At 34.6% G+C, this 13,891-nt stretch overlaps 1 protein-coding gene across 1 annotated transcript; it reads left to right on the forward strand.

Annotated features, from left to right (window-relative positions):
* Positions 1-5,258: 5,258 nt before the first annotated feature.
* LOC110447758 (ras-related protein ORAB-1-like) lies at positions 5,259-9,602 on the forward strand. The gene is made up of 7 exons (XM_021493657.1): positions 5,259-5,356; positions 6,247-6,325; positions 6,549-6,596; positions 6,955-7,002; positions 7,507-7,602; positions 7,992-8,123; positions 8,709-9,602. The coding sequence occupies exons 1-7, from the start codon at positions 5,346-5,348 to the stop codon at positions 8,910-8,912; spliced, it is 618 nt and encodes a 205-aa protein (XP_021349332.1). The 5' UTR covers positions 5,259-5,345; the 3' UTR covers positions 8,913-9,602.
* The last annotated feature ends 4,289 nt before the right edge of the window (positions 9,603-13,891 follow it).

Raw genomic sequence — 13,891 nt, forward strand, 5'->3', positions numbered from 1 at the left:
AATTATTCCCATAGTTAAAGTAAATAAAAAGTAAATTTATGATAAGTACTATTTTAGACTAAAAATAAACTCTGAATTTAAAAAGAAAATGGCATTATGCATTCAAAATATTAACCATTGAGTTATGTTTTAATATCACTGGATGAAGATAATGTTTTAAGATTTGAATTTAGAGGAAAATGTAATTCCCAAGAAAAAAATAGTTTCATGGAAATTAATGTCTAAATCTAATGCTTGTTTGTGATGTAGTGTGGCCTGTTCTTTCACAACCAAATGTATTGGCTTGTACCATCATAATACATGTACTATGTTATGTATACCAAGGGGTGCATACTAATATTGTCTACACACAGGTACTGTTAATGCTCTGGTCCAAAATCATAGACCAATCTTTTAACTACAGTAAACAATCTCAATGTGTGACTTACATTAAAAGATTACCAAGTTAGCTTTATGATAAGAAAAGTCTTATATTTTAAGTTACAAACATTGAAATTTGTCAAAATAATTTTTCTTCAAATTTTTGAATATAGAAATTCGTCAAATTATTATTTTTTTTAGCATTTTTTACTTTAATGAAGATAAGCATGGTATAGTTAAGAAGGTATAAAACATTTTCTTTTAATTTGTTAATGTAAAAGAAATCCATTTTTTTTTTTAAAACTATTCAGTTTCAAAAGAAACCTCATTATCTTATCCTATGTGAGCGTTGGATTATTTGATATGTTTTTAAATGTTACATATAGGTAATGTCATCAGATCTTCCGTGATTATGGACCAGGTTTATACACCGCTGTTATTTTACATAATATTATGTCAGTATTGTATAATATATAAACCCACTAAAAAATAAATAGGTGTATCGTTGAAAGTTTTCATTTTTTTACACCTGTAAACATTGACATTTTGTGTATCTTCGAAATCCAAGAATTCTGCTCTTGTTACAACTATATTCTCTGTACCCCTAGAATTTGTCATGACAAAATCACAGGCACTTCAGGAGACACCTTGCTGATGATACAAATAGACAGGTTTGATGCCCTTGATGAAGATCTAAGGAATTACGAGGCAGAATAATGATAAAGTCATTAGGCTTTGAAGTGTAGCTCCTGTGTACATTCAATAATAATAATACGGTAACTAATAATTCGAGGTTCTTATATACCGCTTTATCACAACCTAGTTTGTAGGTCGTCTCAAAGCGGTTCACAAATTATTATCCGTGGTTATAGGGCCTTTGCAACCAGCCAATATATTTCTCAACTCCCTGGGGAGCATACAGCCGGTGCTGCCATTTCGGCGCTTACAGCTAGCTTTCATCAATTCTAGCACTACCCAGTCACGTACTCATTTACAGCTGAGTATAGACTTGAACAAGCAGAGTAAAGTACAAGATCATGGAGTTAGTAATATGATATATAGAGCGTCTGCAGAGATAAGATCTACCAACCTTAAAGCATCGTCGGATGCAATGATACCTAACTTTTATGATCCTATAGTGACTGAAAGCATGTTTAAGTGAGATATTAGTAGTAGAACAAGAGGGCATTCTTACCCTTCGGTCACAAGCCCGGCTTCCTACCACTAGACTACCGTGCCTCCTCATTCAAAGAACAGGTATCAGCCTAGCTATTTTATACCTGAAACCAATCCAATAGCTAACTGCAAGCCTTCCATTTTCTCATGGCGTATTCTAGGAGAGCAGAGAAGATACGTTAACGGAACCCATATTTTTCGAAGGTGATTTTTGTGAAAATCTGCGTTATTTCCATTACTGAACAGTTGGCGGTTGGGGACTTGGGGGAATTATTAAATGTGATATGAAAAAGGAGTCTTTATCAACCCAACAACCAAAGACTTTGGACAAAGACGTCAACCTCTGAAACCTTCCTTGAGGGAGATCTCGTGAAACGCTACCCAAACTGCTTTGCTAAATTTTTCTTTTCCTTTCTATGTATGTAAATAACTCCAAAGTATTAATGTGATTGAGACTCACCTGTCATGACTATTACACCCCCCTGCTGTACCTAGGAGATCATTTGACCACAGGGTGTAGATTTTGAGTATGTATGAGTTTGGACTTTAATAAGGGATATTGTTAAAATTTTGGTCAACATGAGGGAGTCTTCCTCCTAATGAGGGAGGGATGACAGCTATGTTTGGATGAAATGTGTTTAATATGCATATGTTGAAGAAATTGTATTGTTGCTATCATGACTTGGCATTTCGCTGTGTAATAATTCCAGATTTGGTTACTCTGTATAAGAAAGTTGGTGACTGACAGAATTCCCTGGGTTTGGCAGAAGACATCATGACGTTTACCACAAAGTGCATTCACTTTTTGTTGCTATGGGGGGAAGGTGGTTGATGCTATCCCTTTCGTTTCGGTGTGTCGTCGGTATTGTAATTTGTATCTACTTTGACATGACGTTTTGTCCTTGTGTGTCGAAGTTCATGGCTTGAATACATAAAAAAAATATCCGTGTTAAAACACACCAACTGCAGACGAACAACACACAAAATGGAGACGAAAAGCACACCAACTGCAGACGGAAACCACAAACTGGAGACGAAAAACACACCAACTGCAGTCGAACAACACACCAACTGGAGACGAACAACACACAAATTTCAGACTGCAAACGAACAACAAACCAACTGCAGACAAACAACACACAAACTGGAGACGAACAACACACACTGAAGACGAACAACACAAACTGCAGACAAACAACACACAAACTGGAGACACACCAACTGGAGACGAACAACACACACTGAAGACGAACAACAAACCAACTGGAGACGAACAACACAATAACTGCAGACGAAAAACACACCCACTGCAGATGACAAACACACCAACTGCAGACGAACAAAACACCAACTGAAGACGAACAACACACCAATTGCAGACGAACCTGGATATGCAGAAGTCAGCGTTTCTGCATAATTCAACTGCCTAATGAAGACGCGATGTAACTTCGTTTGGCAATCCATTGCTCCAGCTACAATTTCACATATACGTCCACTTGTATAAAACATTTGATCGCTGCGGGAAAAGTATGTGTTAAGCTGAAAACAGCCGATTTAGATACATAAAATTCACCATAACGCTCACCATTGAATATGTTCGTTGTCAACCGCGTTCATACTACCATATACGCCTTCAAAATGAAGGTCAATCCTATACTATGAACAAATTCAATGAGTTTTTCAATTCTTTCTTTCTAGACAAAACAGCGAAAATAATCTGAAGAGATCTTCATTACGCTAGGCTAATATTAGTTTACTGAAGATCGAGGTTAAGAATAGTTGCAGCATTCTCGCGTGTGGAGATTCTCGCGTTGTAACCTTAAACTGATCGCGGTGTGGATATTTTTGCTTAGGCAATGGATATGTTCAAGTGTGGACATTTTCAAGGTAATTTAGCCGACGCGAAACATGCGAGTATTTATACACTGTAAAAATTCTTTTTTTTTCCCCCCCCCCCCCCCCCCAATTCCTACTGCTGTCATTATTTTGCAACGGGTTCTAAGTCAAGCGCCTGAGATAGGATTAACGAGTTTCCTGAATATTATGTAGTTCATTTTAAGGATGTACACCTGTGAGAAGTCAAACATTTCCTGTATTTGTTTTTTCTTATATTGATTTTTGGAAAAAGGAGTAAATGTGTTCGTTTTTGTGCTATGATTGGTCAAAGATATCAATCTGACACAATATGTGAATTTAGGTGATTTTTTAGTTTTAACCATTTGCAGAACAAATTCATACAAATTCATACAAGTGTGTTATCAGATATGTATGAATGTTCGTAGAATTGATAAAATATTATATTCTTTTAAATTATGTGAGTAAACTTTCTTAATCTTGATATTTTAACTCTGAAATGCGATTTAAGTTACCCCTACCCCTTATTATTAAAAAATTACTCATTTTACACCATTTTTTGCAGATTAAACGCTTGATATAAAAAGTTTTGCTATTAAACTATTTTTGAATATTTAACGAATCAAACGAAAATGTGTTTCTCTTTCTAAAACAGCCAACAATGGGGGATCCGTGTGCTGCTTTTTTGTCCCATTATTATTCGTGTTATTTTTCACCTTTTTCGGGGTCCAACATCAAAAATACTTCAGTTACACTAAATATGTAAAAGAAAATACCAATAATGTTTAATTTTCCACTTTGTTGCATATTAATTTTATCATATTGAACATTATAAAGTTGGCGACACAATGCAATTCAAGTGATCAATCCAGTGTCAAAAAAGGTGAAATTTTGGTCCTTTGTGAAGCGCAAGAAATACACATTAATACACATTTTCAAAATGGCCGCGAATTGGTCATTTGTTTTAATTCTTATAAAATAAGTTCTGCAAAAAACAGGCATCTAGTTTGCTATTAAACTTGATCATAATTTGTTAAATAAAAACGAGTCTTAACGTGATTTAAACCTCAGAAGAGTACATCCTTAAGGTAATGTAAACGACATTGGAATTGAAACATTATGGACGCTTAAGGAAAGAAGTAGTGGAAGAAAAGAAGCAATATTCTACATACAAATATATAACAGAGATAAAGAGGAATGAGTCAATTAATATTCTACATACAAATATATAACAGAGATAAAGAGGAATGAGTCAATTAATATTCTACATACAAATATATAACAGAGATAAAACATGTCTTTTGATTTATAGAGATTTGGTTTCGTTCTATTTTCTGAGTCTCCTATGACATCATGTGATTGTGATTTATCTGGGTTTCTTTATCAAATAAAAACAAATTAATGACAAAAAAACACCAAGTATAGATTTGTGATGTCGTTTTGACCAGACGAAATACATTACTTTTATAAATGAAATAAGCATTTATCTGGTCCATTTAGAGCTTTATACTTAATATATAAATAGTATACACCCTTTAGCTTGCAGTCGGTTGAAAAACTGGAATGATAGTTAGCTTGTAACTATGTGATCAGTTTCTGTCTAGTGTTGAAGTGTTATGTTAACGTTAAATGATTGTATCCTAAAAGTGTCGAGTTGTCTAAAACACTCTCACTATTAATTATACATATATCGATATAAATAATACAATCTATTTGTATACAAACAAAGGCTGTCCTCTGACTATGTGAACACAATTTCAGAGGGATTCCCCTACACGGATAATGTCTATATTTAGGTTTACCGTCGTGAGTCATGATCAAACTAAACGTTGTAAGTTCCATGTCATCGGGTTTTAAAGGCCTGTATATAAACACGGCCAAATATTGTATCGCCTATAACACACACACACACACACAGAGGAAATAGAACGATAATCACACAACAGTTCTACAACATGGAAAACAAGTAAGTATTAAGTTTTGACAATAACGTTATTATATATATTATATCATGGCGATTATTTGTGTCAGGTTAACAGTGTAATAACTTAATGTTAAGAGACTTCTCAGTACAAGGAAAATATAGAAGATATTTATAAATGTTATCCCGCAGTTTTGAATACTAAAATACTTTGTATATATATATAAGTATATGATTACAGTAATATGATAATAATTGACCATTTACATTTTACTTATCGCGTTAAATTCGATTCTGCATTATACTTAACCATTTCACCCCTATGTTACTTTAGTAGACTCTACCATGCATTGATCTGGATGAGTCCATTATGGTCTACAGTGGTGAAAGGGTTAATGTACTGAATCAATAACAATATATTGATTGTATTTGTAATTAATTTATTGTAGTTAATGAATAATAAAATTAATAATCACATTGTCAATATTACTTATATCAATGGCAGGTGTCAAATAACACATAGGGATATATCCGCTTTATGTTTGAAAGAGAAAAACATGTGATATCATCGTCAACGTTATGTTCCAACGAACATTAGTCCTTTAGAGTCAGAGGGAAAAGTGCGAAAATAGGATATTAGGATATAACGTGTATTGTAAATACTATAAAATGAGTATAAGTATATAAGTAACACTGCAGTGATTCCCTGTCTAGTATACAGACGTTTTCTTAGCCAGCGGCACTTGTTTTAACTTATGTGAAATTAACGTAATGTTGCTGATGGTTTAGTTTTGATGATCAACGTATTTACCGGTAAAAATGTAAAGAATATGTCACATAAACAACAGAATCAACCAAACACAATCCACAATGTTTTTTTTCATTTCGTCCGGCTATGTTTTGATCGAATATTACTTTTTTCTTTTCTTTTGTAGCGATTATAGCTATCTATTCAAGTACCTGCTGATAGGGGACTCGGGTGTAGGGAAATCCAACCTGTTACTCCGGTTCGCGGTAAGTTGACGTCATCTTAATTCGGTCACAGTGTGATTGTTCGATTAAACAGGGAATCCCACATATGTTTATCTTACACATATGTTTATCTCACACATATGTTTATCTTTGCTGTCAGTAATAATTATTGAGGGGTTGCAATTGTAATGTTATAATGTATATAGCTAATATCATTGGTGACACCGAATATCATTTCATGACATTTTCTTCCTCCTTTTTTCAGGATGATGTATTTTCAGACACATACATCTACACTATTGGAGTAGACTTCGTAAGTTCAATTACTTTTGTCTTCGAATTCCTTTTTTTTTTATAATCTGGTTAGGGAGAAAAATAGTAATTTGTTCTACCAGACATATTCACCCGAGTATTAAATTGGTTGACTTACCTACATTAATTAAGCCTGTAGAAATAATCGAGTGTACAGCATTATATAGAGATGCATGAACATGTAGGGTTCTTATTGATATACAATGTCGTGAGAAAAGATGTAATTTGTATAATCTTTCAATAAAACAATTCAACGAAAGCCTCGATGACGATGAATGATATTTCAAACGATCACCATTGTAATTAGTAAAATATCGTTTCTACATTAATTTGTAAAGGTTGATCATTTCCTTTTGTAGAAAATCCGAACAGTGAGCATTGATAACAGCGCCGTACGATTACAAGTTGTAAGTTAATTTATTTACATAATTATTGTTTCCAATCTTTAAATATTCTATTAATTAACGTGTATTATGTATGTGTTACTAGTTGTCAGATCCCAGCTCCTTCTGCAAATAAATCGTAAGATAAACGCACTACTTGGTCGTATAAAATGTGACTAGTAGTTGTCACGTTCTTAAACTCTTACGATACATGTGACACACACCAGACACTCTCCTACACTTTCAGATACATTCCATACCACTGGCACCTGATTAATACCTTACCTAGTCAATATGAAAGCTATTAACTACCGGATTAATATTATACCTTGTCAACGAAACCGGGAAAATATCATAATACTTCTATTCTACCAGATACATAGCATTCCTGGTCTTTAAAACTCTACTGTGCTATTATCATTGCGATCGTTTTAGGGCAGATAAAGTAAAGGTCAACATTTCATTGCTAAATAACACTTATACCATATATTTCTCTCGAAAATGGCATTGTTTGATATATATTTACAGTGGGACACGGCGGGACAGGAGCGATTCAAAACCATTACGTCATCATTTTACCGCGGGTCGCACGGTATTATGCTTGTCTATGACGTCACTAACATAGTAAGCAGTCAAATGTTTTTATTTATAAGTTATCATTTGTTTATTTCAATAAGTTTGAAGGTAAACCATTGGATCACTACGTGCAATATTAGCGCTATATGTAGTATAATATAGAATTACCCTCCTTAGTAAAAAAAAATCGGGATATTTTAAACAATAATTTCATATCAATTAATCGACTTATTAAGGGAATTTTTAAAATTGTAAAATAATATCGCACGTTCAGGGAGGGTTTTGAACGATATCAAACTCCCGGGAATTCGTCCATCTCACTAAATAGACAGTATTTAATGTATTTAGTGAAAGGATATCTTTATAATAATCAACGCTCTATATGTATTGAATAGAAGTGTGCGAACCTAAAACACGTGTTATAATTTTTGAAATAGGAGTCCTTCCGACACGTGGAGTTGTGGCTTCAAGAGGTGGACAGATACGGAGGCAAGGATAACAATTTGATTCTCGTGGGGAACAAAATAGACATGACCAGTAAACGGGTGGTGACGTATGAAATGGGCAAGGTGAGTTATAAATAGAGTCGAACCTCGTTTATCTAGTGACCTTTAATCTGGTTTTCCCAATTTCCAGTCACTATTATTCCGCCGGTTGTTTTACTATCCAGTCACCAGTTGTTTTAATATCCAGTCACTATTATTCCGCCGGTTGTTTCAGTCACCAGTAACCTGATTGTTTTAATATCCAGTCACTATTATTCAGCCGGTTGTTTCAGTCACCAGTAACCTGATTGTTTTAATATCCAGCCACCATTTGTCTGAATGTATCACTTTACACCAACTTCTAAACTAGGTGTCTTATTATCCATCTTTAACTAATCCGGGTTTCCCACCATTTAGTCAGTACTAATCAGGTTGTTTTACTTTCGCCCAAAACCCATCCCCAATTGTCCAACGACCCAGTCACTACTAACCCGGTTGTAAAACAATCTAAGCCACTGTTTTACGTATCAAATTGGTCTTCCTCTATGCAAAATTGTCCTAATATCGCGGCTTTCTCACATTCCTGCCACTTTTACCGGTAATTGTTTTATGACTGCTTTTTCTCCCAAGTCGTCCACTATTCTAACTCCACTTTTTTTCTTTGATCAGGAATATGCTGAGAGACATGGTATTTCGTTCATGGAGACCAGTGCCAAAACTTCAACAAACGTGGAAAATCTATTTACAACTATGGCAGAGGAAATCAAAAGCAAACTCGATAGCGGTAAGCTAGATACCACACATAGAGGTGGGACAGTGAATGTCCGCAATAGTTCACCGATCAAACAATCACCCTGGGTATGTTGTGCGTGAGGAAATGGCGACATGAATATCAACGTAGCATACATCGTTGCTATGCAACCTAAACAGCTGTAATGTGACATGAGTTGAAAACATGGCAATATATATATATATATATTTGATATATATTGCAATAAGTCGTACCCCTGCCATATTAGAAAAAAATACGCATATGACTGACGTACGACTTCGTGCAAACCTCACTTAAAACTCAAAGTCACTTGGTGCAGAAAGTTGACTTGCTGCATGGAAAAACAAAATTTTCAAATAGGTGCTTCATTATGTATGTCGTATATGGTGTAAAGCTGGTATAAGTATGAGGATATCTTTTGTTGAGAACACATTTTGTGAAAATATGTTGTTAAGCTTTAGAGTTGTATGCAATGATAAGGAAAGTGTAAACTTTAAAGAATCAGTACACTATTATTGAAAATAGAAATCGACAAGTCTGTGAGGTAGATAGTATTCGCTAGATTCGACCGAAGATATTCCAACAGATACGATGTGAACCTTGGAAAGATCTAACCCAAGTGAATGAATATATATGCGATATAATGATTGTGAACAAGTAATGTATATATTTCAAATTCAGCAGAAAAGAATTAATTGAACAGAAATGAGGAATTAGATATATAGAGAATAATAAATGCCTTTTACCATATCACACCCAGTATCAACCCGAGAGTGCAATATCAGCCCAAGGTGCTTTATTCTGTTTATTACATACTTACTAATAAAAACTACTATCTTATGATCTATTTTTCTTTTGAAATATTGAAAAACGAAAAAGTTTAAAAAGTGGTTTGATACGGGTTTTGCAGGCTGATACGGGTTGTGATACGGCGGGGGCTGATACGGGTTTTGGTGTGTGATACGGCGAGGGTTGATATGGGTTAGAGCAATTGTGTCGTATCGCATATACAAAAAACCCGTATTAATGAGTAAGTATGGAATAAAAGAACATATATACCGTGGTAACATAAACATATAGATTGCTGCATAAAATGAACCGACATCAGTTTCAATCCAAGTTACTGATAATGACATTCAAACCTGCTGCTCTGTATAAAATATCACGAATATGGGTCTATGGCTAGCTTGACAAAGGGTAAAAGAGGCACGCAAGCCTGGTCGGCCGCGAGGTCTTCAGCTTTGGAGCATACTATGTCTCCAACCAAAGTCTTAAATAATCGTTTAAGTTTATAATGAAAGTATCGATGTCCCGTTATGAATGATATGTTTCTGTATGAAAGGAAATGATTAAAAGATAATTATATGTTTCTATATGAAAGGAAATGATTAAAAGAGAATTGGGAGAGAAAGTGGCTACTGTTTTTGACAGAAAGAGACATTGAGGTACGAATGATGTGTAGTGGTATTACGTACGTTACGTCATACTGAAAATTGACATCAGTCCCAATCTTAGGCACTGACAATGACAGTCGAAGGATGTTCCTTTAAATATAAATATTTAAGTGTATATGAAAGTTGAACCTTATACTCAGTGTGATTTTTACATCATCTTACGGTGAAGTTTACGTTGGAGATTATATACTATCATTTAACTGTTATTTCTTTATGTAATTCATCATACCTTGTGATAGACAAATGCATATTTCACCCTAATAGTTATCCCAATGTTTATATATGTTTTAGTACTTTATAAAAATGTCACCCACCGTTTTGATAATTAAGAATTAATTTTATAATTTTGTATTTATACAATTGTTGAATAAATTGTTTTACAAACCTATAATGTTTTCAAGTTATGAAAGATATTTTTATGACGATTTATGACGAAGAAAATAATATTCCTTCAACAATAGACATTTAACTTGGAAAACGATATCATGCATGTATGGATATTACTCACACAGTAGAAACAATTGGATACTCATGGACTGTGACAGTAACCTCAGCAAAGGACTAGGGGCGTTAAGGCTCATTTCCGGCCTCATCGGGGATTTATAATTAGTTGTTCTGTTCGTAATCTGGAATTAATGAAGAGGGCAAATATGTAATTTCAAATTCATTGGACAACTAGTTCAGGAGATATGGCATTACAAAGAGAGACATAAAACCACATTGAATAATAAAATGCGTGAATATTGCCTGGTGTGCGGTATTTGGTTGAAAATTGGCGATTTTGAAAGAAATTAACTAAACACTCTTCAATGAATGATAGCCTCCGCATTTAGCAAACAAATAATTATATATGACATTCTTAAAAATCGTCATACCAGTGTCATTCATAGAAAGGACATTTTGTTTGTCACATGCAGAGGATTTCATTTCTGCATGCTGAATGTTTAGTGTTATGAGAACTATTGTTTCTTATCATATTTGACGAATAAAATGCATATAACTAAATAATAGATATTAAACACCTAAACTGGACAAAAATGGCGATTACTCATTTGAAAACCTTGAATATCTTGGGTTTTTTATATACAAAAATAACGATATGTAGCGGCCAAGAACGACCATACCAATATCAGTGAAATAGATAAAATCCAATTTCTTTATCAATCACCACTCCTGGTTGATGTTTATCTGAAAGTCAAACTACTATATACCGGGAAAGTTTCGCCCGGTCAAACTTTCGCCCTTCGCTAGAGTAATCAGTATTTGGCCGGTGTTAATTGCGCCCCATGCATTACTATGCATTTTATATTGTTTATTAATATTCGCTGTAGCAATTGCGGTCGGCGGAGAAGGCGTTTATATAACTTCAGCGACAATTTTACGCTATATAATGTTGAAACAATCACGAAATAACGGAGTAAAAAGAGACCCATTGGACATGTATCGCATGACAAATATCTCCGCCAATCTTGGATTTCATACCAACTTGAAAACTAACTGAGTGAGTCTTTTAAAAATTTCCTAGTTTTCGCGATTGTGCCCAACCTCTGCCCTCAAAAGACCAAATTCTTTTATTTCATAAAAAATGTCTTTACACCGAGACGCTCCAAGCTAAATCAATATTTAACCCCATTTCAATTTGGTCTCTAAGAGAACTACACCCTTATTCATACAACATTGAAATCACTCTAAAAAGAGGACGTTCCCTGTCAAATAAGATCAAAAATAAGTACACATCTTTTAAATATTAACCCCCATTGCCAATGTATGGCCCACCATTACATGTATCTCCCCAGGTAGTCAAACATTATTTTATATATCATTAAATCTTTTGGCACAGCGATATCACGTGCCAAGTTAGCTAAGTATTCATTCATCTATGCCTGAGAATTAGTCTTTTAAAGATTTAATCCCATTTTCTTATACGGCCCGATCCTACCGTCCAAGAATTCAATAATCTCGATTTATGACTCAATTATCCATGGAAGCTTTATGGCAAATTAGGTCAAGATCTCTTCTTTAGTACTTGCAAAGTAGTCAGTTATAAAGACTTATCCATATTTTACTTTTCGGGTACTGTTTCTCTGCATTAAGGAGACACGCCTTTCATTTATACAATAATGAATTATGCAGGCCTACTGTTGTTCCACATCAAGTTTATTGTTCCACATCATGTTTATTATTCCACATCAAGTTTAATCATATAAAACATGCTATGAAAACTTAGTAAAACTTAATCTTTTGTCTATGTACACTACTTTCACTTCATTACCTTTTTCTGCGATTAACGCGGTGATTTCATTAAAAGGTTGTTAAATTTAATTTTCTGTGTAGTTAAGTAGCACACCTTCGGGTGATAGACTCTTCTCTTCCACCTGTCACTGAAATGCCCACGTTTTACCTGTGTAATATTTCTCTGTTACCCCTAGGGTATGAAATATTGAACGCATAAAGAAACCATACTATGACGTCACGGGAACAATCAGATATGACGTCCTAATCAGCTCTCGACAGGAGAGGTCATGTTGAAGTCAGGATAACAAACAGATAACAAATGCTGAAAACTATTGTTTTTAGACATTTATTTGGAGGACGGGAGAAAAATAATCATTCCCTACCTTACTTAAGAGTTTAATAGAGAAAGCGCCTACCCTCGGGGTGATTATTTGGTTGTCTGATCCTTGGCAGAGCCTCGGGTTATACAACCAAAAGATCACCCCTCGGGTTGGAGATTTCTCTGTCACGCCCTCAAGGTATGGGGACATTCTATTAGTCTCGCCTTCGGGTTCAGATGGGGGATTCCCCAGTCAAAACCATTGTACGACGTCATATCAACATTGCACTCATTGTCTCAAAAGTGAAATGGCGAATGTTGTTTTATTGTTTAAAGCACCTTTGAATAATGAATCTTTTCACCGAGAGAATTATGTGAAAATCATAAACTGTAAATAATGTGATTGTCGTGAATAGATGTAATATTTGTAATATTTGTTTCGTCTGGTGAAAGCATGTTTCAGTGGGATATTAGTAGTAGAACAAGAGGGCATTCTTACAAACTTTTTAAAAAACACTGTCAACTTGATATAAGTAAATCTTTCTTTACTTTCCGTGTTGTTGATATATGGAACAGTCTTCCACAGGATGTCATTGATTCATCTAATGTTATACAGTTTGAAATTGGTTTAGATGAGTACTGTAAACGTGAAAATATAACTTATATTTTTAGCTTTAAAAACTGTTCAATTGACACTTGAAGTATATTTAATGTAAATTTGTTGTATGTACTGAAATGGATAAAGAGGCTGTAGCCTGCGTCAATAATGTATCATATTAAAGTATCTTGCTCAACGATACAACAAAGTGTCGTGACGTACTCGAACCGACAACCCTTCGGTCACAAGCCCGGCGTCCTACCACTAGACTAGCGTGCCTCCTCATTCAAATAACAGGTATCAGCCTAGCTATTTTATACCTGAAACCAATCCAATAGCTAACTGCAAGCCTTCCATTTTCTCATGGCGTATTCCAGGAGAACAGAGAAGATTCGTTCACGGAACCCATATATTTCGAATGTGATTTTGTGAAAATCTGCGTTATTTCCATTATTGATAGTTGGCATTTGGGGA

Source organism: Mizuhopecten yessoensis, unplaced genomic scaffold, assembly GCF_002113885.1.
Source record: "Mizuhopecten yessoensis strain PY_sf001 unplaced genomic scaffold, ASM211388v2 scaffold401, whole genome shotgun sequence".
Taxonomy (NCBI): Eukaryota; Metazoa; Mollusca; class Bivalvia; order Pectinida; family Pectinidae; genus Mizuhopecten; species Mizuhopecten yessoensis.